This window comes from Sceloporus undulatus, chromosome 2 (genome assembly GCF_019175285.1).
Source record: "Sceloporus undulatus isolate JIND9_A2432 ecotype Alabama chromosome 2, SceUnd_v1.1, whole genome shotgun sequence".
Classification (NCBI taxonomy): Eukaryota; Metazoa; Chordata; class Lepidosauria; order Squamata; family Phrynosomatidae; genus Sceloporus; species Sceloporus undulatus.
In genome coordinates, this window is record NC_056523.1 from 17,690,744 (window position 1) to 17,714,728 (window position 23,985).

The following is a 23,985-nucleotide window of genomic DNA, read 5'->3' on the forward strand; positions in this document are numbered from 1 at the left end:
GGCTCTTCAGCATTTACCACTATACCATGGATTCTGCCAAATCAGTTCTGCAGACACAAATCTTTCAGTCATCCTGTGATAAAGACAGTACATTAGATGCATTGTTAACATGTCTGGGGTTATAGGCAGGCTATACTACAGTATCATTTGACTTGAATGTCAGAGGACTGTCAACTAAAGGTTTTTTAAAAAGAAAACAAAAGACAGACCAGAGAAGGAAACTCAGGTATTCAAAAACCAGGACACTTCAAATTTATGCCCAGGGTGACTACTTAAAATAATTTTTATTTACAAATATCAATCTAACCATTTTCATTCCCACATTCAAGCAATCTGCAAGTACATTATTTTCTTCAAAAACACTCCTATGTGTCAGCACTGGTGCTTCCTTCTTTGTCTACCTCCTCTTCACTTAAGATAGCAGCACCCAGAACCTGCAGATCATCCAGCACAGCAAACAGGGACTCTGTGAAAAACATGGGGAGAGAAACCTGTGAAGACTTGGAACAAGCAATGGCAGAGGAAGATCCCAATAATGGCTCCTTCAGACCAGAGTCTGTTGAGGCAGGGAGAAGAGCAACCCAAGGATCAGGGAAAGAGCAATCCAAGGTAGAAGGCAGTAAGAATGATGGAAAAGGAAGAGAAATGGTGCACATGTAGATAGTAAAGGGAAAGAATCCAAACTTGTTTCTTGAAGCATCCGCAGCAAAGGAATTGGTGGGAAAAGGTTTATTTACCTTTAGATGGAGGCTTAGGCCCTGTCCTCCCAGTTGATTCTTCTGGGCCCCGAATTGCTAACCGTCGATTTTGCCTGTGCTGAGCCAACAGCCCCTCCTGTTTCAAGGTGGCCTGGACAAAAAAAGAGAGAGAGAGACAGACTTTGGTGCATACAGCAGTCCTCACTGGGGAAGCTACACCTTTTATTCTGTGAACATACCATCAGCAGGTTCTTATCCCTCTCAAGCTCCTGCATGCGCTTTTCAAGCCGTGCTATTTCCTGCTGTGTAGCAGATTCCTGCAGCTTGGCCAGCTCCTCACTGCGAGCCTTGTCTCTCACTGCCTGTCGCTCAGCCTGGCGTAAGGCAACCACTGTAGAAGTGAGAAAGAATTGAGGAGGAGTGAGAAAGAACTATAACAAAATGGATAACCTGAATTAAAAGCAAGTAGCACAAGACTCCGGCTGCAGTGGGCAGGCCATGAAGTGATCTTTTCCAGCCCTGCTGCTTTTTCAAATGAAAAGAACAAGGGTACCAAACTCAAAGTTTTCTGTCTGAAAGTATTTATTTTGCCACTGAACTGTGGCCCTTGGCACTGACTAGAAATGTGAAGGCCTGGAAAAAAAAACAGTATTTGGAGGGGAAGTTATTTACTGAAGAAAACTGAAAAAATGGAGAATGAAATATTTTATTTTATAATGATGAATATAATGTTTAAGACAAGATATTTACTCTCTGGCTGCATTTTCTCTGTTTTACTAATACTGATGGATTTCTTTTGTTTTATCTTTTTTTTTGGGGGGGGGGCAGATTGCCTGTTCTTCTAACTGTCAAAGCCAATAATGTTCCTTTTAGTTGAGAAATTCCTTACAATTCAGGAGCCTGTAGCTCTATTTGTAACAAAAAATAAATCAATAAAGTAAGTTAAATCTGGAATTAGATTCTGAAACAACTGTATTTTTAACAGATCAAACATGAACATTTTATACCAAAGCAGTTTATATTTAATGTATTTTATCTTCAAAAAGTAACAGTTACTTTTAATCTGTAATGGCTACTAACTGTGTATTTTTCAACTTTTCCCAAAAATTATTTTCAAGAAAAAAAAGGGGAATGGACAGGTCTCCCCCCCAAATGATTTCAAAATTTTCAGAAATCGTACATCTCTGGTGTTGACCCTTATAATAAGTGGAGTGAAGCAAAGAGCCAATCTGTTTTCAGTTATCTTATATAATATTTTTACCCAAGGAGAAGTATAGTTTGCAAAGGTTAATGGGGGGACTACAACTCCCAAGCTCATCCTGCCAGCACAGGCACTAACTATGGTAGTGGGGAACCTCTGGAAGTTGTAGTGCAAAATGGTACTTTTGTCAAGCTCTAGGGAGATCCTTTGGATTTTATTGCCATAAGTGCCAAAATTTCACAGATATTATGCCACGCACCTGCCTTGGTATGCTCCCTCCGTGCTTCATTGAGACATTTTTCCATTTCTGAAAGATCTTTGCGCAGCTGCGTTTCAACTTCAGTCACCTTCTCCTGCAGCGCTGTAAAGAAAAAGTATTCCTCACCAGTGTAGGCAAGTTCTTTATAGCCCTAAAAAGGTGATCCACACACTACATCCGGATGTTTGTGACTTCTTTTACACCCCATGCCAGCTCTGACTCTCTCTTTCTAGATAGTAAGTCAAGTTCTAGTGGTTTCTGATCTTAAAGGAAATGTCATGTCCACATTCAGCCAATCACTGCCAGTTAGTCCTGCACAAGCTGTGAATGGTCAAGCCAAATGCAGCCCTTCTGTCATATACAATCTTTAACAATAACAACAATATGGCACTACTGGCAGAGATGGCAGCAATCTACATGTAGTAAGTTGATATTTTCCTACAGTACAACAGAAGCCTTATAACTCAACAAGATGGTGACTTTGATGTACTTAGTTTGCTGGTGTGACCGATCTTTTTCTTACATTATTTTATTAATATATTTAAATCCCACTAATTCCTAGGATCTCAGGCCAACATAGAAATAAAGTCAATGTAAGCAGCATAAAGCAATTTAACATTTAAAACAATAAAAACAAATCAAACAAAAAACATGGCCCATTACAAACGGGCAGGAAAGTACGCATGGAGCGCGTACTAGGGTTAGAAAGGGGTGGTGCTTCCGCACCCGCCTAACCCTAGTGCACGCTCTGCACACACAAAATGGCAGTGGCCGTTCCACACAGCCGCCGCCATGAGGACTTCATATAGCAAAAAACAAAAAACAAAAACAAAAACCAGGATCAGGTTTTAAAAAGGGACCAAAAAATGTTGAGCTCTTCAAGTGTTTTGACATACATCTTCTAGTCAGTGTGGCTGATAATATGGGAATGTGGAAAATGAAGTATAAAACATTGGGACGACCAAAGATTCCCTACCCCTGATTTAAGAGCATTTCCTGCTCATATCCTGAGCTTAATTCCTCCTGTCCCAGAAAAACTGAGAAGGTTCTAGCATACCTCTTTCATATTCTTCTCTCATTTGTCCTAGCTCATGTTTCAAATTCTCTGCAGCTTCCTCACTCTTCTGCAGCTCTTGGCACACCTTGTCTAACTGCCTCTCTGTGTCTTCCTGCTGTTGCCGCAGGGCCTTCTCCACCACTGCCTTTGCCTCCAGTGCTTCTTGTAGGCTCCATGACTTCTCCCTCATTTCCTGGAGGTCAGACTCAACTGTGGAAGGGAGGAGAAACAGTCAAGAGATGGGACAACACACAGCAAAACCACTATCTGCTAGAGCCTTTTACTAGTATTTTACTAGTATATGCCTTTGTGTGTGATTTGCAATTGAAGGAGTTGAACATTTTGAAAAGTATGTATTTCAAAATGTACCTGTATTCATGCTTTGGCTACAGGAATGTAAATTTTTGTATGAAAAAAAGTCTCTTCTAATCAGTTCCTTAGAGGCTAGGAGAAAGCTGGATATTTCTATACTGAATTTCTATGTGGCACTAGGGAGAGACCAGGGCCTTGCTCTACGTTCAAGCCATGCTACACTGTACAGACTTCTCCACAAAAAAACAAAAACCCCTTGTACATTAAAAAAAAAAAAGAAAAACTAGCAGATCATGAAGAAGAGAATCATAGATCATAGAATCATACAATCATAAAGTTGGAAGAGACTGCAAGGGTCAGCTGTTCAGTATCTGCCAAAACTGAAGGGAGTTACATCACAGCCTTCTATTAATCTCTTTCAACAAGGAACCTAGCACTGCAGTTGAAACCTGACACTGCAATTGCAATGATGGACAAGTAATCATTGACCCAGAGGCTGAAAAAAGAACAGGATAAAAATCACTATCTTCAACTTATTATCTTTCTATGTGAAGAAAGTCCTATTTTATATGGAGAATAATTCACACTAGCACCCACTTGCAGTCTGAAGTATAATTCAGGAATACTTATGTTACTTGAAATGGAACTAGAGGTAAAGATGGTCACCTTTTTCTCTTGCTTCAGTCACCTTCCTCTCTATGAGCTGAGCCCCACGTTTAAGCTCCATTGAAAGCTGGTCTCGTTCTTCATGGAGCATCTGTAATTCAGCTTTCAGGTCTTCATAAGATGGCTGGATCCTGGGAAAGAAGCAGGTGAGAAGTACAGAAGTAATTATGGAATGTCTTTGTTTTCCAAATGTGCCTCTGCAGCATGACTTACTTACTTTTTTTTTTTTTTTGATGGATGAGGCAAAGAAGAATACATACTGTATAACAAATGCACAAGGTCTAAAACACTTTTCCAAGAAATCAGGGGCATCTATTTGGACGGACTGCTCTTCCAAGATATAAACCACCAAACACTTGAGAAAGCAGAAGCAACTAGTAACCTCTTGACTATCCTGCCTTTCAACCCACTCTGGAATTATGGCCCACCAGATGTTCTGGACTACCATTCCCATCAGCCCTAGCCAGAATAGACAGTGAGGAAAGATGGAAGGTCACACTTCCTACTCCTGCATTAGCTTTGAACTTACATCTCCTGGGTCAATTTCATGATAGAAGCTTTCTCCTCCTGCTGAAGTCTGGCTAGTGCTATTTTCTGGCAAACCAACCCTGGAAAAGAAAATGGTTGTTATCTCCAAAGAGAATCATAAGTCTCATTTCTAAAAAGGCAAGAAGAGTCAACTAGTCTAGAAGAAAATTACTTTAGGAACCAGCTGCTTATGCACAGATTCCCCCGGTTGGAAAATTATCAAGAACACATGCGTATGTACACACTCTCTCTCTCTCTCTCTCGCACACACACACACACACACAAAATACTGGAAGAAACATGTTGTCTGAAGTAATTCCAGATGTCTGTATGTCTATGGAAAGGCTTTTTTCAATTGTTGTGTGCCTTCAAGTTGTTTCTGACTTATAGCAACTATAAGGCAAACCTATCATGGGGTTTTCTTAGCAAGATTTGTTCAGAGGAGATTTGTCATTGCCTTCCCCTGAGGCTGCGAGCATGGGACTTGCCCAAGGTCACCCAACTGGTTTACATGGCTGAGCCGGGATTCAAACCCTGCTCTCCAGAGTCATAGTCCAACACTGAAACCACTTCACCACACTGGCTCTCTAATATGGAAAAGTTGCAGAATGTAAAATGTCACATAATACAGAATGCAAAGCTTAAGTAAAAAACCCAAAATCTTAAAATTTCATTAAAAAACACCACCACACCAAGTTTCTTGTCTTTAACATAGAAATACCTGGAAATATAAAAGCTATTTTAACTTTTGAGGAGGTTGGAACACAACATAGAAATAGCCCCAATAGATGTTCCAGTGAGAACAAAGGTGCACTGAGACGTTTTTTACTGCTATGGATGAAGGATATCCTTTAATATAATATCCTCTGCTTCAGAAAAAGTACACTTTTTACCCTGCTGAGTCATTATTAACCCTTTTCATTGTTTCCTAGATCTATTTCTGAATTTCTAGCATATCAGCTGAAGTCTGTATGAATGAAACTTTTATCAAGCCTGTTTTAACTATTAATGTTCTTTCCTGATTAAGAAATTGTTTTCTGAAGGGAATAAGACAGTGGTGGTGAACCTATGGCACGAGTGCCAGAGGTGGCACTCAGAGCCCTCTCTGTGGGCACACACGCCATCACCTCAGCACAGAGTTCATCAGAGTTTGTTATTAGAAAGCCAGAGGGACATGGCACTTTGCAATTTGGGCACTCAGTCTCTAAAATATTCACTATCACTGGAGTAAGAATTATAACAGAGATTGCTAAGGAAGAATTCACAGAACTAATTTTACCACAGTTTTTGCTATGTTTCAATTATTTTATTTTAAGTTGCCTTGAGAACCTTTGTTAAGGGCCACAGTATAAAATTTTCTTTATAAAGAAGAAAACCTAGAATGAAGCATGGAAATCCTACTTTCCACCTTTAGACGGGATAGTAGAAGTACTAAAACTGGTATGTTCAGAATGAGCATATTGGACAAAGCTAAAGTAATCTAGAATGCCTTCTGGGGTGCTCTGACTACCAAGACATTATCTCAGAGCAACAAGTTTATTGGTTGATGAGACTCCCTTGTTCAGGTCTCTCTCTCTCTCTCTCTCTCTCTCTCACACACACACACACACACACACACAAATCTGTTGATTTTCTTGTCTATTGTGTTATCTATCATCATATCTCACTAAATAATGGGTTTTCTATATTTCTACAAAAGCCAAACTCCAATATCAGGGATATAATCTGAAAGGCTTACTTTGCTCCTGACAGCTTAGTACCACAGTATATTTTTACAACCTTTAGATCTGTGTTCTAATATTAGTTACTTTTCACTCTGACATGTTTCTCTGTCTAATGTGATGGTAAATTTTAAAGTGCAGGCACTCATAAAGTTTCCATGGCTACAAGGAGAGTCCAAAAGCAGGCAGCTGTGTTGATTCATTCAACAAACTGGTTGTTGATCAACATTCATATCTATCAAGATCAAATCTTTTGTAAAGTGAACAGGTTTTAGTTGCTTATTCAAGATAAAGTTATCCCAAAATCTATTACAGCAAAGGATAGGTAACAACAACAACTAGGGTGTGTGGGTGGATTAGTTTGTTAATCTGTTACAACCAAAGCAGCAGAGTCTTGTGGCATCTCAAAGACTAGCAAGTTTCATTTGGCATAAACCTTCTCAGACTGTAAAGCAGGCTGTGAGTTACCAAAGCTTATTCTACATAAAACTTCTCACTCCTAAAAATGCTGTAAGATTCTTGGTTTTCACAATTCATTGTTGCTGGGAAAGTTATTCCTCTTATCCCAACACACAGTTAAAGTTTGGACAACAGAAATTCAAAAGGAACGAGAAAGCCTAATGGAGATGGCAGATAATATCATCATCCCTGCTTATGAAAAGGTTATAAAAGTGTTGTAACAACCCTGACCATCACATATTCAAAAAGGATATACAATCGTATCACAAGCACAACAATCTAAAATCACAGGAGATGCACACAAAAGAGACAAGTGTATTCTGTAGGGCAACCTTCCACAACTGGCTGCCCTGCGCTTAAAGCTTTGGCTCAGACTACAAATGAGAAGTAGAGGTTTGGTAGTTTTACTGAAGTCTCTGACATAACACTAGCTACACCATGGTGACCCACAAAGTAATGTTGTTGCTGAAGCAGAAAGAATTGGCATGTAAAGTTTCTGCCAACCAGCTGGAGGAAACAACAGAAAAAAAAAGGAACCCAATATCCTATGTGGAGCATGCAAAAAAGTTACACACAATGTATACCACAAAAAAATGCACATTATATGCAGAACTGACAAGTTGCTGTCTATGCAGTTTGGGATTCTTTGTACAGCACAGAGCAGGATAGGGAACATTCTTCCTACTGAAGCCCACATTAGCTCTTGAAAAAATCAGGGTTCACATTTTAACAGTGAGATGGGCAAATCTAGAGTGGGCAGATTTGTCACAGCTGCAACAGGCCAAATTTCACCCATAAGCCCTTGGGTCACAGGTACATCACTTCCAGCCTAAAACATTTAAGGCCGTTGAAATCTTGCATGCCAGTACGGAGGTATGTTCATGCTCTGCAGATCGAGGTATGCAAATAATTATGGGATTTCTTTTGGCATTTACTTTGCATATTTATTCAAAACATGCATGCTTCATGCTGAATCTGTCTCTGAAGCTTTGCATTCTTTGGCAACGAAGAGCAATTGCAGTAATAAAAGCAGGGCAAGTAGGCAAGAGTGTGCAGAGAATCTAAATAAGTGAGAGAGTTATAGCATGCTACAAATATACATATGTTTTATACCAGATTCACTGCAGCTTACTCCAAAAATTCTGGGAAGTGTAGGTTGGCAAAGGTGTCAAAATCTCTACTCTAGCCTTCCCCAGGCTGGGCCCCTCTAGATATATTGTACTGAAACTTTCATCATCCCAGCCATCTTGGTCATCTGCTAAATTGACTGATGGGGGATAATGGAATTAGTCAGCACTAGATTGAGGAAAGGTTCTTCATTCAGCATCCCTGCTGTTGCTTCTAAAATTACAGTTCCCTGTCTACAGAGAATAACTTGAATAGCCTAGGTTTCTGTGTGCATTTACTCAAAAGCTAAGGCCAATGAGACTTACTGTCAAATGTACATAGGATTATAATGCTGGGCTGTAATTTCAAGCAACTGCATCAAACCATTTGAAAAAAAAGGAAGAAATCCTACATACAGTATACTGGTTTGAAAGTGAAGCCCATTAAACTTAGTGGGATTTATTTCTGCTTAAAGACAGACATACATAGCAGAAGACTGGTTATATCATCAAAAAGAATGGATTTGCCTGGAAATAATCTGAAAAATCTCTGGCATGAGAGGAGAAATTATGTTAATAGCAACGTTTACCAGCCATCAAAAGAAATGGGTATCAGTTCTTGTGAAACTCATTAATTTTTAGGGATATAATCTTGTAAATGGTGTGGTCTGCAATTATTAAAATTAAGTGTTTCTATTATAGATATAAAATTCAATATTCTCCTAAATTATACATGTATACAACTACCTCAAAACTAATACCCAGAGAAAGATATTTTAACATCAGAGGTAATCTACCTTCATGAATCATATGCAAGTAATTGGGTCTGGTTTGAGAACAAGGCATGCCACATAAACATATGATATTTAGTGTGGTTATGGTGGTGGATTGCATTACTCTTGGATAACCTTAGAGCTCTGCACTCTTACCCTGGATGGTGTCAACCCTCTTGGCCGCAAAAGCAACTCTGTTTCCCAGACCCACCAGGCGTGACAAGGCTGCTTTCCATGTCTCCTCCTGTCCCAGCAGCTGCTGACTTAGCCTGCGAAGCAACAAGATATAGACAACTGGTTAGGTTACTATCGTGAACAGAATGAAGTACCAAACAGGCCACTGATCCAGTATGGTTCTTCCTATATTCTTATGCATCTCATTTTGGAAATTAATGAAGAGCAAAGGTTTCTTTGAGAACCAAGAGAAAGACTCTGAAAAAAGAGAGCATCATTTTTTTTTCATATCACAGAGGTGTGAAACATAAGGCCCTAGAGTCCTAATGAGGAAGCAGAAGGGAGGGATGTCCTCAAGTATCCTTCCTGAATTCTGAATAGGGACAATGTAGACCTCACCCTAAAAGAGGCAAGCTACTGGACTGTTTGTAACCAATTAAGTAGATAACAATAACAATAATAATAATAGGATTTATTTATATACCGCCCAATCACTGGGAATCCCAGAAGTTTACAACAGAGGGGATAATAGACGGTTCCCTGCCCTCAGGCTTACAATCTAAAAGACACGACACAAAAGGAGAAGGGAATGGTGGGGGGGAAGGAGATCAGGTCCAGCATTCTTCTCTCCCTCTGAGCCCTGGACCAAGGCAGATGCACTGGAGGGAGGGCTCGTCTTCTTCCAGGCAGGCCTGTTGGAGCTGGCCTGCCTCCCTCTCCCTCAAGATGGTGGCTGAAGGAAGGGCTCGTCTTCTTCCAGGCAGGCCTGGTGGAGCTGGCCTGCCTCCCTCTCCCTCAAGATGGTGGATGGAGGGCTTGTCTTCTTCTTCTTTAGTTAGACTTAAAGCCAAAAGCTGAGCAGTCTGATTAAATGGGATTGGCTTTTTAATTAATAGCTCAAATGGCTCAAATTAACAATAAGGACTAATAATCATTGCAATTCAGTCAGCAGATACTAGAAGATGAATTTATGACAATAGATCATCATTCTTTTCCCCCTGCCATTTAGTGTGGCCCATTGTTCAGTTGGATTGAAGCTCCCATAACCCAGGCCTGTGATGAAAATATTTTTTAAAATATTGTCGTGTCTTTTTAATGTATTTTGAGTGTGCTGAATTTGGAAAACACAATAAAATTTTCATAGCTCACAGATATTTTTATCAATTCATTTCTTCCTCAACTTGATTAAGTGCAGATGGTGATATTCCAGTGCAATTTCTTTTAGCACTTTTGAATGAATTTTTATGTTTCATATCAGTGAACTGAAGTGTTCTGAAAGTCTATTAGAAGATTTTAACCACCCGTTTACTCTTTGCCTTACAAAAAAGAAGGATGAGAGAAAGACAGCAACAGGAATGACAACAACCAGTCAAGATGGCATAGAGAAGTATGAAACGTCAACTTAAGAGCACATAAGAATACGCTACAGTGATATCTGAGAAAAGGTTTTGTTGAGGATGGATAAGGGAATGTGGCGGGGGAAAAAAGACTGACGGGCTTTTCAAACAAGCCTCCTAAGTGTGGAAAGCAGAGATCCCCTTCAAAAGAAAATAACCAAAGAATTATGAAGTGAAGTAATACTTTATGGAGAGTGGGAGACCCCCTTCATTCTTGCTTTGTTGCTCTACATTACCTGCTGACAAAGTCACCCAGTCCCTTAAGGGCACTTTCAGCAGCTTCTGCCCTTTGTTGAAGTTTCTGTGCTAGTTCCTTTGAGCGCAATGCTTCTGCCTGGAGGGTCTGGGGGGGAAAAAAAGAAAGCTCAAGAGCAATACTGCCTCTTGACATGGACAGTCTGCAGGAACACTTTTTAACCTTTGTACAGACAAAACAGAACTTGCAAGACTATCATCTTGGATGGATTCCAGGCCTAATGGAACATGTGAATAAAATACAGTCAATCCTCCAGCACAACTTTGCCAGGAGCTGACCACAGTCACATGGGAAGACCTAGAGATTCCCACAGAAAACACTTCTCTAGGCATTTGTAGGTCTGCCAACATGATTCTATGGTCAACTTCTGGCAGATGTTGACCACAGATTTGAGCTGGAGGACCTAGAGCAGGCCTGTACAATATACATGCCGTGGGCCACAAGCGGCCCACCAAGATATTTGCAGTGGCCCATGGCCTCAGGCTCACCCCAAGTATCTTCTCCCACTTGTGCATTCCCCCTTCTCCACAGCCCAGCAGTGGTTGGTGGCAGCAAGTGAGGGGGGCTGCCTTGCCCTCACACCCCCCACTCAGCTTGCCCCCATGCCCTCTGAGTTCCATGAGGCAGTTGATACACAGAGCTCGGAAGGCACCAGCTCACCTCCCATGCCCTCTGAAGCCCTTTGAACTGGAAGGGTACCACCTCACCTCCCATGACCTCTGAGTCCCTGGGACTGGCAGGGCACCACCTCCCCACCTCCCTCAATGCCCTCCAAGTTCCTGGGACTGAGAGAGCACCATCTCTCACACACACACCCATGCCCTCCGAGTTCTGAGGACTCATAGAGCACCACTTCACAGATACCTAATGCCCTCAAAGTCCCAGGGACTTAGAAAGCGCCACCTCATCCCCCGCCATGAAGTGCCTGTAGTGCAGGGCTCCAAGGGCATCTCAACCCCCCCCCCTCAATCTGCCCAAAGAAGTCAACCTATTTTAATTGTGGCCCCTGCCTATTTCCAAGTTGTGCAGGTCTGACTTAGAGATTCCTAGAGAGGTGTTCTCTCAGATAAAAAAGTGATTTATTATTTTCCAGTTTCACAGTGGACCTGCAGCCCCAGCCCCAACCCCAACAAATGTGGATGGCCCACTGTACCTTGTTTCTCACTTGCTCCACATTTGCCTCAGCAGTTTTGTCCTCCAGGCTGTGAAACAACAGTGCCACCTTCTGTTCCCTGGACTCCACTTCTTCATCTAGTTCTTTTATCTGCAGGCAAAGAATGGAAACCTCACCTGTCGTTGCTTAACATTAGCATAGCCCTTACAAGTGTTCAAAACTCTGAATTGTAAGATCTCATTTGTGAATTGTAAGATCAATCAATATTCTTATTCTCAAGAATGCAGATGGAGAGGGTGTGATGGGATGTGGGTGAGACTGGGGTGTCCACCATTAACACTTACTTGGCCAGAGTTGAGATGAGACCAAAGCCTAATAAGACAGGCGGTGGCACTTCACCCACCGCCAACACCCACCTGGGTGAGTGTTCAAACAAGAGAGAGACCTGATGGGAGGGGCAACAACATGAGAACAACTGGAAGAGGCAACCCCAGAACACTCAGAGCTGAGATCAGGACTAATTGAGGAAAACAGTTGGGGCAGGGCAGAAGGTGGAGAAGGAATGTGAAGGAGAGCAGAGGTGAGGCACAGGGCGAAGTGGATGCAAGAAGGAGAGGTAGCAGTAGCTGAGTGCAGGGAAACAAGAGAGGCAGACATGGTGAAGGAAATGGTAGGGAGCTGTAATATCAGAATTTCTCAACACTGACATGGAGGTGGGATCATCAAGTGGGATGATGAGAGACTTAACCCTACAGCTGGGAGGGGGTGGGAAGGCCCAAAGAGAAAGTGACTGGAACTCATACCCAGACAAGACAGTGGCAGGAGTTCTAGCGGAGCTAGGCTATCACACAGGAGGAGACAGCTGGAGAGGCAGTGGAGCACTGATCCCAGAGGGCTGCCTAGAGTGGGCTGGGCACCAAAGAAGGTCCCAAGGGACTCCCAAGAGGACTGAAAAGGCAAACTGGGAAGTTCTTGAGATGGAGATGAAAGGGAAGACCAGAGGTTGGTCGATCTAAAAGCAATGATGTCAGAATATCAAAAGGCTGCCATTTTCTTTAGTCCCTGGCAAAGGGGATAATGGTTTTGGTTATAGTTTTAAAAAAGTGACTGTTACCTTGGGGGACTCCCACTTGGCTGTACCCCAAATAAAGCAACACAGCAGGGAATGCCATTAGGCTATTGATTACTGTCTGACATGGATCCAGGGGTAAGAGGCAACCTGGCTTAAGCGCCTAGGCATTCTGCTTTCAAACTCTTCAACTTAGCCACACTCCCAAGTCCAGGATTATCATTTCTCTCTGTTCTAACTGATCTAAGCCTCTTTTGAGTTCTCTCCCCCTATTCAAGAACATACCTTCCAGTCTAGCTGTTTAGTGGTATTCCTGTGACTAAATTCCTGGGATTTCAGCTGCACCAGAAGAGAAAACACTTTCTCTCGCCATCGGGTCAGCAGTCCCTGGAGCTTCTGAGATGACTCAGGCTGAAGAGGGTCCTGGAGCTGCACCTGAGAAAGGATTCAAACACAAAATCGAATGTGCCATAGCAGTTGTTTTGGAAAGTGACTTAAAATTGTGACAGCTTTACCTGACAAAAACCTTAGAACCACAGTTTCTCAGAGAACAATTTCCAGAGTTAGAGGGAAATTATGACAATTTGTTGTTGTTGTGTGCCTTAAAGTTGTTCCTGACTAGTTGATCCTAGCTAGCAAAGCTAACATGGGATTTTCTGGGGCTGAGAGTGTGCAACTCGCTCAACATTACCCAGTGAGTTTCCATGGCCAAGTGGGGAATTGAACCCTGATTTTGTCATAGTCCAATGCTCAAACCACTACACCACACTGGCTGACAATTACATGTATTTAAAAACCGCCTCAATATATAGTGCTGACAGGTCCTAAGAATCATATTCTGTTCTGGTTTCCCTAACAATGATAGAAATGTCATGGCTGGTTCCTATGGAATCCTAGGATTTGTAGTTTGCTGAGGCACTAGAACTCTGGCAGAGAATTTTAAGTACCTCATAAAACTACAAATCCCAAGATACAACAGTTAAAGTGGTATCAAAGTACTATATGGTGTAATGTGAAAGACACCGTTCTTAGTTTCTTTCTTAGCATCTGAGTTCATGTTCACATTTTCTCTCTCTGCCTCATGGTTCCTCCAACCAAGTGTGATCTATTTGACACCATAAACAAAAGGAGTAATATCCACTGGGATGCAGATTGCCATGTATATAATTAAGTTTTGGAGGCCCACTCACATAGCCTAGGCCCTAGAGCATATTTGCTAATACCTGAGTATGTACAATGCTTTCCAGTGAATATCTCTCACAACAGAGAAACCAAAAGAGAACAATACAGTCATTCCATGAAGAGGACAGGAAGAGGAGCCTGTGAGGAGATGGGAGGTATAGAGCACAGGACTTCATTTGACTATAGGACCCTGCATTCTAGAATAGTAGGAGGGCCTAACATGTCCTAGACATCTCTCCTCTATTGCTGGAAAGAGAAAGCCTACACGTGCACACACACGGAATTAGAATGGGGAACAGAGACCAATTCCCCTGCTCCCTCTAAAAGCTTTACAAAGCAACTATTACATTGGGTCTCACCAACTAACTGCCAGCATGTTTCTTCCACCTTCAGGAATGCTTTGCTCAAAATAGAATCATAGAATCATAGAATCGTAGAGTTGGAAGAGACCACTAGGGCCATCCAGTCCAACCCCCTGCCATGCAGGAAATCCAAATCAAAGCATCCCTGACAGATGGCCATCCAGCCTCTGTTTAAAGACCTCCAAGGAAGGAGACTCTATCACCCTCCGAGGGAGTGCATTCCACTGTCGAACAGCCCTTACTGTCAGGAAGTTCCTGCTAATGTTCAGGTGGAATCTCTTTTCCTGTAGAAATAGTTCTGGGGTTGAATCATGCAGCCTTACAGATGTTGTTAGACTGCAGCTCCCAGCATTTATCTCCTTGGCTATGACAGCTAAGAATGCTGGATGCTGTAGTATAATGACATCTAGAGGGCCACACAATTCCCACCCCTAACTTAGTCCAACAAAGAATATATTACATCAGTTTGAAATACTGTATTCTGTGGGATCAGGTGAGACTATTTTTGCCCATTTGTTTATATATTTAGGGAACAGTGCCCTTAGCCATCCTTAAGCACAAGTACCTTTTTGTTAAGCTCTGTCTCCTGTAGCGTCAAGATATCATTGAGGGAAGCCAGGCGAACCTGCAGAAGCTCAGCTGTAATTTTCAAAGTATCTTTTTCATCTTCCAGTTGCTGAAACAGAGGATAAATAGTGAGGTCTTGCATATCCATACATCCATGCAGAACAAACTGTACTTGTTCCTTTCTCTCTAAGTCTCACCTGTACTCTGTTTCTCAGCTGTTCCTGCTCAGAATTGGGTTGCCTTGCCTCCTGTTCTCCTACATACGTCTTCAGCTGCAGCACCAAAGCATTCTGGGAGGCCAACTCGGCCTCAGCCAAGCTGGAAGAAAGAAAGCAGACACTGCCTTTACCTGGAGACGAAGCCAGTAGAGGAAGGGAGACTAGGAGAACCAATCCTACCTGAGCTGGCTCTGGAGAACATCCCTGTGCTCCCTTAACTGGACTGTCTCCTTATGGTGCATTTCCAGATCCTGTTGTAGTACACACACCTGATGCTTCAGAGAGGCAACTTCAACTCCATGGATTTCAGAGAGCCTGGACAACTGTGAGAAAAAAAGAAGAGATTGCAGTCCTATGATGAAGCAACGATACAGCTGCCCACTCATTTTATTATAGTATATTGAATCTGTGTGCAAGCATCGTTTAGTGGTCTAAGTTCTGGACTAGCACTCAAGAAAACCAGAGCTCAAATCCCCACTCAGCCATGGAAACCCACTGGGTGACTTTGGGCAAGTCACACTCTCTCAGCCTTAGAGGAAGGGAATGGGAAACCCCCTCCAAACAAATGTTGCCTGGAAAGCCCTATGACAAGGTTGTCATAAGTCAGACATGACTTGAATGCACATAAAAACAACTATACAAAACCTCACTGATTTATAATGAAGCCTCAAAAGTCATGCTTTCCACAAGTCCTAGTCACAGGATGGAGAAAAATAAGCCCTCAAGATGGATTTCAGCTACCTGAAGCCAGCATAGACAAAAACCAGGAATTGTTAGATCTGTATTTATTTATTAAAAGAGCCTGTGATGTTCTGTCTCTATTTAATAACCAGATGAACCAGAAAGAATTTATTCTAGAAGATCAGTACAGAAAGCCATTCCTTGTCAGAACTGGCTAAGAAGTGTTTGTTTTACTAAGTCCCCGCAAACACTATCCCCTGTCAATGCTTACATTCCTTTATCAGGCCAAGTAACTTTGGAGCTTCTCAATAACAGACAGTGTCTGAAACTCCCATCCCCACAGCTAGGCCTAGCAGCTGCTAATAACAATGAGAGCAAGAACACAGTTAACAATTATAACAAACCTTAAGCGAATACAGTTGGCCCACCCCATATGTGGGCTTCCCATATGTGGACTTGAGGTCAAAGGACAGGAAGACCCATTTAGATGCCACACACAGGGGCACACCCCATTCATCTAAATGGGGCTTGAGCATGCACAAAAATCACTTTATGTGTGTGTGTGGGGGGGGGGTCCAGAATGGATCCCCCACGTAAAGCAAGGGTCCACCGTATAAGCAATATCAATAACATCAAGCTTTAAAAATCATGGCAGAGGGAAGCTACATAGGAGACTCCGACAGACCTCCATTTCACAGAATGCTTTTCTTTCACCGCTTACCTCTACCTGGTGCTGCTTGACTGTTGTCTGAAGGCACTCCTGAGCCCTCTCTTCTTGACGCTTCTGCTCATCTTCTGCTCTTTTAACCACTTCTTGCAACTCTTCCCGTGCCTGTCCAAGTTCATGGCCATGCCTTTCTTTGGTCAATTCAAGCTCTTCCTTCAGAGAATCTGCCTCCACCTGACTTCGCCTCCTAAGTTCCTCAAGCTCCTTTCTCAGAGCCTCAGTCTCCAGTCTGCTTCCCTTCTTGACTTCTTCCAGTTCTGTTTTCAACGTGGCTGCCTCTGCCTGGCTTTGGCTTCTGAGCTCTGTCAGTTCTCCTTGGATGCTGACAAGAGCATTTTCCCGACTAGCTGCCACTGCCTCCTGCTGGGCTGAGGCAATCCGGAGGGTGGTAAGCTCAGCTTCCAGCCTCTGGATTTCATGAAGCTGGTGAGAGATGATCTCAGCCTGTTGGGACATAGCTAAGGTGTGAGACGCATTCAGAGGCTCAGCTTCTCTATCCAGGGACCTGTAAGGTAGAGAAAGATGTCAGAAACTCCTGCCATCTCCAGAGGGTACCATTCTAGATATCCTTACTTAGGATAAAGGTAAAGACTCCACTGTGTTTCCTTTATGTCCCAATGACCAAAGAACGATTTCTAGGCAAACAAAAAGATGACCACACAAATATAACAAGTCAGACCAAAATGGCTGCCAGATAGAGTGCCACACTGGGTACTTATCATGAAAGTGTATTCTGGAATATACTAGACAGGAGGAATCCACAAAAAGAGGGTTTCACCCTGTTACCATTCAGAAAAGGCAAGGAAACAGCTGATATCATCACAAACCAAATGACTCTCCAATAACAGCCATTTTAACAGGATTAAAGAAATATAGGTGCTCCCTCATAGACAAGGATGAAAACTCAGAAATCTGCCTGGATGATGTAACAGCAACCAACAATGCCCCCTTCAATGACAGAAGCCAGTGAGAGAATACAGGTAAGATACAAGAGGGGAGACAAAGGAATTATAAGACCAAATGATGAATAACAAACGAGAATACAAGAAAGAGGAGTTAAGCAATGGAGTTCTGCTCTGGGCAGAGGCAGGGAATGAAGTTACAAGGCAAGATGACTGCAACCGGAGAGCTGTTTGCTTTGAGATGATATCAACTGTTTCCTGCTCTGGGTAGTAACAAGGTTAAACCCACTTTTTGGAGATTCCTCTTCTCACCAACCCAATGAAGAACAGTTTTACTATAAAGAATATCTAGAACAGCAGTCACTGCCTAACAAAACAGTTTTATTGCAAGGATGAGGTCAGAACAGCAGCATGGCAGAAAAGACACTGCCACCTACAGCTGCAACAGGGACATAAGAGCACAAAGAGCAACAGTGCTAGTCTCTGTCTTCATTTACCTTCAGCTCTTCAACTGAAAATTAGATGTTCAGGGTAATGTCTTATTCTAGCCTTTTGCCCAAGGTGGTTTTCATGGCTGAGCAGTAACTGAACCCTGGTTTTCAGAGTTGTAGCCAGTACACCGTGCTGGCTCTCTATCTTAAAAATAGGACAGACACATATGGGAGGAAAAAACCCGACAAGCAGGAAAGTGTTTCATTGTTGTTTTTGTTTTACGTATCTGTATCACAGATTATGTAGTTAAATGGACTGACAGAAAATGATTGATACACAAGATTGTTTACCTGCTTTTGTTTCCAGTTTCTTCTGTCTTCTCCCCCTTTGTGCTCCACCTATGAAGTTCATCCTTCAGCCACTGGTTTTCTCGCCTGAGTTCAGTGGCCTCCCAATTAGAGAGAGGTGTGGCACTCCGGGGCAGTGCAGCAGGCACTGCCAAAGGTGGTGCTGACCGGCTTTGGAAATGTGAAGGTGGGATCAAGCCTCTGGGCTCTAAAGGAGAAACAGATTAGTAATTGGACACTAAAGCTACAGTCAGATGTATAAATACTAGAAATATGGAGAACTGGATTTCCTCTAGGAAATACAACAGATAAGCACTACTGGGGTTCATACTATCAGGATTTGTGCCAAATTAATCCACATTGTTGCCAAATTTGGCCAGCAATTCCAAGATAGTTGGGTACTGCTGCCCACAAAGCAGTATGAAGGTCACACCAAAAAATAATAATTAAAAAATTAAAATTAAAAGTCTGCAGCCAAGTGGAGATAAATGTAATAATGCAATGGCAATTATGTGCCACTCCAAATATTGTTCAATTGCAGCTCCCAGCATTCCTTAACATTGGGTTAGTGCTAGGTTTGCTGTGAGCAACAATCCAAAGGCAAAGTGTGTGCTCTATGAATGGTCATACTTAATAACCAAGCTGTCTGGTACCTTAGCTTTTAAAGAAGTATTCAAATGCACCTCCAATGAAACTTATCACAATACAGTCCTAAGGGCACTATGATACCAATAACTACTGGTAGGCTGTTCAGGACACTCATACTCTCAACTTTCCAAATAAGAAAATCAGCATTAATAAATATGTCAGTGTGTATAAGGAAGAGATCACAAAGGTCCCCTTTTTTACCAGTGGATCTTGGGACTCCGAACGCAGCAGGAGGGTCCAGCTGTTTGTCTGAATCTTTCCTTCTATCCATGGTTCCAAGTCATAATCCTTCAAAAATATACAAACAACATTTATATGATTACACTGGGCATATTGAAATTTGAATCTGTCTTCTTCTTAAACAGCAGGTCGACATCATTCTGAATAATAAAAGGTGTATAACAATGGCTCAACTATAAATCAGTGACGTATTCAGAGGTGTTTAAAAAAACAAACCCAGATCTACCCTCCGCTTTTGACTACTTCATCCAATCACAGAGGCTGCTCTACAGAACCCACTCAGACCCAGCAATCATCCAAATATGATATCACTCTGCACAGATTACCATAGTCCCCAGAATACTTATGCCTAGGCAGAAACCCAGAAAACCATGTCTTCATGAGCACTTTCTAGCTTCCACATAGGCAAATCCAATGAAGTTCATAACCTTCAAATAACCTCTGGATGGGTTGACCTGCCTGTCACTGTCCTATCCTTATATGTCGAGTTCTATAGGGCGCCTTCCTTGCTTTCAGTACAGAATTCTTTCATTCTACAATCAGCCTTCCGCATTTGAGGCTTTGGTTATTTGAGGTTTTGATTCATATGTTCTCTTTAAGAATCTCTAGATCCTCCAGTGCAACTCTGCTGGAAGCTGACCACAGAGGTGTGCTGGAGAACCTAGAAGTTCCTAGAGAAAACACTTCTCTAGGCATTTGTAGGTCCTCCAGCATGATTCTATGATCAACCTCTGACAGATGTTGACCATAGAGTTGCACTGGAGGACCTGCAGATTCCTAGAAGGGTGTTCTCTTAGAATGAAAATAATGGTACAGTATTTTTTAATTTGTGGTTTTTCCACATTCACGGGGGTCCTTCACCCCTAACCCCAGCAAATGGGGAGGGACCACTGTAGAAGTAGCCTTTTCTACACTGTTTGAATGTTGGCCATAGATGTTTATCACATGGGAGGCTAAGTGCCTAAATCCCATGCAAAAATGGGATTTAAATCCAGGAAAAATCCCGCAAAAGCATTATCATGTTCACACTCATGAGGGGCATTGAGCATTAACACGAAAATAAACCACACAGAAAGTGTCAATGCTTAATGCCTGCGACGTCATGTGAAAACGATCCCGCTTTTGCAAGATTTTCCACTTTCTGTACATGTTAATACGTGACGTCGTGTGAAAACAATCCCACTTCTGCCAGATTTTTCAGTTTCTGTACGCGTCAATATGCGACGTCGTGTGAAAATGACCCTTCTTTTGCAGGATTTCCCTGTTTTAAATCCCGTTTCTGCATGGGAAAAACTCCGTGTGATAAACTCCTAAGACTCTAGAGAACAGGGTTCAAAGCCTTGTTCTGCCATGGAAAACTCACTACATGACCTTGTGCAAGTCACACTCTCGGCTTCAGAGGAAAGCAAAGGCAAACCCTGCTGTGAATAAATCCTGCCAAGGAACCCACAATAGCCTCGCCCTAGAGTTGCCATAAGATGGGAACGACTTGAAGACACACAACAGCAACAGCTCCTTTGCATTTCGCGGCTATGCAGAACAAACACAGTGAAACATCTGGACCTTGTATGGCATTATGTGAAAAGACCTTTGTCACTGTGTGCCTTCAAGGCATTCTCCAGCTTGTGGCGACTCTAAGGCAAACCTATAATGTGTATTTTTTGGCCACGTTTCTTCAGAGGCGGTTTGCCATTGCCTCCCTCTGAGGCCGAGAGAGCCTGGCTTGCCAAGTGGGTTTCCATGGAACCGAACCCTGGTCTCGATTCCAAGTCCAAAAGCCAAACCACTTTCTGTTTTATCACACTGGGGGGCAAACGAGATTAAACTAGAGAAAACCAGGAAATGCCTGATGTTTATCACACGACATTTCCTGGTTTTCTCTAGTTTAACTCTTGTTTAAATCCCGTTTGCCTGCTAGTGTGATAAAGCAGTTTGTTACACTGGCTCACGTTGGCTCAATCCCTGCAGCTCACACAGGAGCCTTGCCAGGAAAATATGGGCCGCCTAAGCAACCCACTCCAGACCTCAATGTAGAAATGTTGATGTAATCAATGTTTTAGGGGAGGGAGGAAATAATTGGGATTACTGTTGTATTGTATGGACTTTTTTTTAATTGTAAACCGCCTCAATCCTCATCGAGACGCATGTGTGTATATATATATATCTACAAGGATTCATTATCTTGATCGTTCTGATTTCTATTTTCGTGCTTCCCCCCTTTCTCTTTTTATTTGTTTATTTTATTTATAGTATTTATACCCCGCTCTTCAGCCAAAAGGCTATCAGAGCGGCTTACATTTTTTAAAAAATTAGACATTTCTGGATTTGTCACCTTCTGTTTTACTACTATTATTATTTTCCTGTTTATGTTTTTTCAGATACTATTAAGTGTTACTGCTTTTTTCTATTATTATCATGTGTGTGTGTGTATATATATATATATATATGAATGCAGTTTGACACCACTTTAACCACCATGACTCCATCCTACAGGTTCTTGGGATGTGTAGTTTTTGTGAAGCAAGCACCAGCACTCTATTGGCAGAGAAAGCTAAAGACCTTGTGGAACGACAAATCCCAGGATTCCATAGGATGGAACTGGGAAACTGAAAGTGGTGTCAAAACTGCATCTTTTCCACAGTGTAAATGCACCCCTATTTCTCAGTAGAGCCTCCCTTTCTTTTTAGTGGCTCCCCTCAAGGCCCCTCCCCTTTTTTTACAGTATCGAATCCCTAAACCCCCCCCCCGCCGTTTCTTCTCATTGGTTCGTTCCTGCCCCCCCCCTCCGCGCTAATAGGTCATTCCGAACCTTCTACCAACGGTCACTAACGGTCCTTCGAACGTTCAGGTCCCCCCAACTGCTCATGCGCGCCATCGGAGACCCCCTAACCGTGGAACAGCGTCCGAACTTCCAAGGCAGCAGCGAACGCAGGCCACGCCCACCGAGAGCGCTAAGCCAATGAGAAGGGGCGGAGAGGCATAAATTAAGACAGCGCGAGTTAGGAGGGAGGGAGGGCTGAGGAGAAAGGGAATCGACTCCACCCCCCCCATCGATCAGCCAATCAAAGAATGCGATGACCCCTCCCTTTCAGAACCAAAGGAGAACGTTTGTTTCCGCCCTGGTTTCCCTCCTCCTGACTAAAAAGGGCGCGCGCGGAGCCTGAGGACACGCCCCCTTTCGTCAACCGACCAATCAAGAGGGGGCTGCCTAAACAGCAGCACCTTCCCATTCTCAAAAGGGAGATGGCAGTTAAGAAGTGTCACAGCAGGGCTGAGGGTGTGTCTGCACTGTAGAAATAATGCAGTTTGACACCACTTTGACTGCCCTGGCTCCATCCCACAGGATCCTGGGATAGGTAGTTTAGTGAGGCACCAGCACTCTGGCAGAGGGCTAAAGGGCCTTGTGAAACTACACATCCCAGGATCCCATGCCACTTAAAGCGGTGTCAAACTGCATTTATTTCGACAGTGTGGATGCGTGGCACAACTTGAGCCCTAGCAAAGGCCTTTAGCGATGTTACTAAATACAGCAGGAACCACAGTTGCTCACAGCTTGTCATTCAGACACACAAATGCCACATTTCCCTGTTTGGGAAATAATAATAATAATAATAATAATAATAATAATAATAATAATAATGAAATTTATTTATATCCTGCCTCTCAATGCAACACAACCGGTGCGGCTTACGCGTTAAAATACACAACCCCATATCCCAATAATGTGGTCCCTCCACATCCGCTGGGGTTAAGGCTGTAGGACTCGCCATGAATGAGGAAAACACACAACATATGAAAGCTGTCACCTTAAAAATAACTCATCCTATTGGATCTGAAATGCATTGTTTCTTGGAGGTGTTTGTTTCTGTAACATCTTTTAAATCCAATAAAAAGGCTATTTTCAGATCAAGGTGGAATGAGGAGATTATTCCTTCTCCATTACTTAGGAAAGTAGGATAATAAAGAACATTTATACTAGGCTACTTTCTTCTGGCCAAAAGGTGAATGCGGAGCAGAGCAGAGGGTGAGCCCTGAGAGGGAAGAAGGAAGCTAACTACAGAAATTTGTAGTCTACTCCTGGAAAGTCTTTGGATGTTGCAGCAACAAGTGAATTAATCCTTGCAAAGTGCAGCTAGATGGTGCTCTGTGGGGGAGATTTGCACACAGTCCTTGAACCAACAAAACCACCTCTGAGTACAGTACATCGTGCCTAATATCATGCTACATTAGTATAGTGCTCTTATCCCACTTTTGCTGCTGTGGCTGCCTCCTGTGGAAGCCTGGGATTTGCAATAGAGGGAGGGACATTTAACATTATCAGCCAGGGAGCTCTTAGGCCTCACTAAACTACAAGCCCCAGAATGCCACAGGAGGAAGGCATAGTAGTTAAAGTGGAACAATAGCGCTATAACAGTGTAGTGTTATACTGTAAGAAAACGTGAAATGCATGGGATCGCCATACGTTGACAGGTGACTTGAAGACAGATACATAATGTTGTTTAGTTTTAAGGGAGGGGATAAGGGGATTATATATTTTATTTATGTACTTTTTATTGTTGTAACCTGCCTTGTCTCTGGGTTGGGCAGGACACATAAAATCTAGACTCAAGCTGCATCTGCACTGCACAAATAATGCAGTTTGACACAGCTTTAACTGCCATGGCTCAATGCCATGCCATTCTGGGATTTGTAGTTTCGTGAGATGTCTGACAGGGAGCTGTGGTGCCGCAGCAAACTACAAATCCCACGATCGCATCCCATTGAGCTATGGCAGTTAAAGCAGTGTCAAACTGTTTTATTTCTACAGTGCAGATGCAGCCTCAGGGCCAGACATCTGGCAATTCATCAATGCATTGAATTTAGACCAATGAATCAGTGATTTGTCTGCC

The 23,985-nt window shown here is 42.7% G+C and overlaps 1 protein-coding gene across 2 annotated transcripts; it reads right to left on the reverse strand.

Annotated features, from left to right (window-relative positions):
- Nucleotides 1-259: 259 nt before the first annotated feature.
- On the reverse strand, nt 260-22,056 carry CCHCR1 (coiled-coil alpha-helical rod protein 1). 2 transcript variants are annotated; one of them, XM_042455383.1, is made up of 18 exons: nt 21,906-22,056; nt 19,058-19,144; nt 18,212-18,416; nt 16,522-17,032; nt 15,300-15,442; nt 15,099-15,219; nt 14,900-15,010; nt 13,076-13,225; nt 11,761-11,871; nt 10,588-10,694; nt 8,937-9,049; nt 4,723-4,801; nt 4,194-4,324; nt 3,216-3,425; nt 2,159-2,260; nt 938-1,089; nt 738-849; nt 260-466 (listed from the first exon to the last, which is right to left on the reverse strand). In XM_042455383.1, the coding sequence occupies exons 2-18, from the start codon at nt 19,125-19,127 to the stop codon at nt 366-368; spliced, it is 2,529 nt and encodes an 842-aa protein (XP_042311317.1). In that variant the 5' UTR covers nt 19,128-19,144; nt 21,906-22,056; the 3' UTR covers nt 260-365. The 2 variants fall into 2 exon arrangements, with proteins under 2 accessions (XP_042311317.1, XP_042311318.1); XM_042455384.1 differs by having other exon boundaries at nt 21,987-22,009.
- Between the last annotated feature and the right edge of the window lie 1,929 nt (nt 22,057-23,985).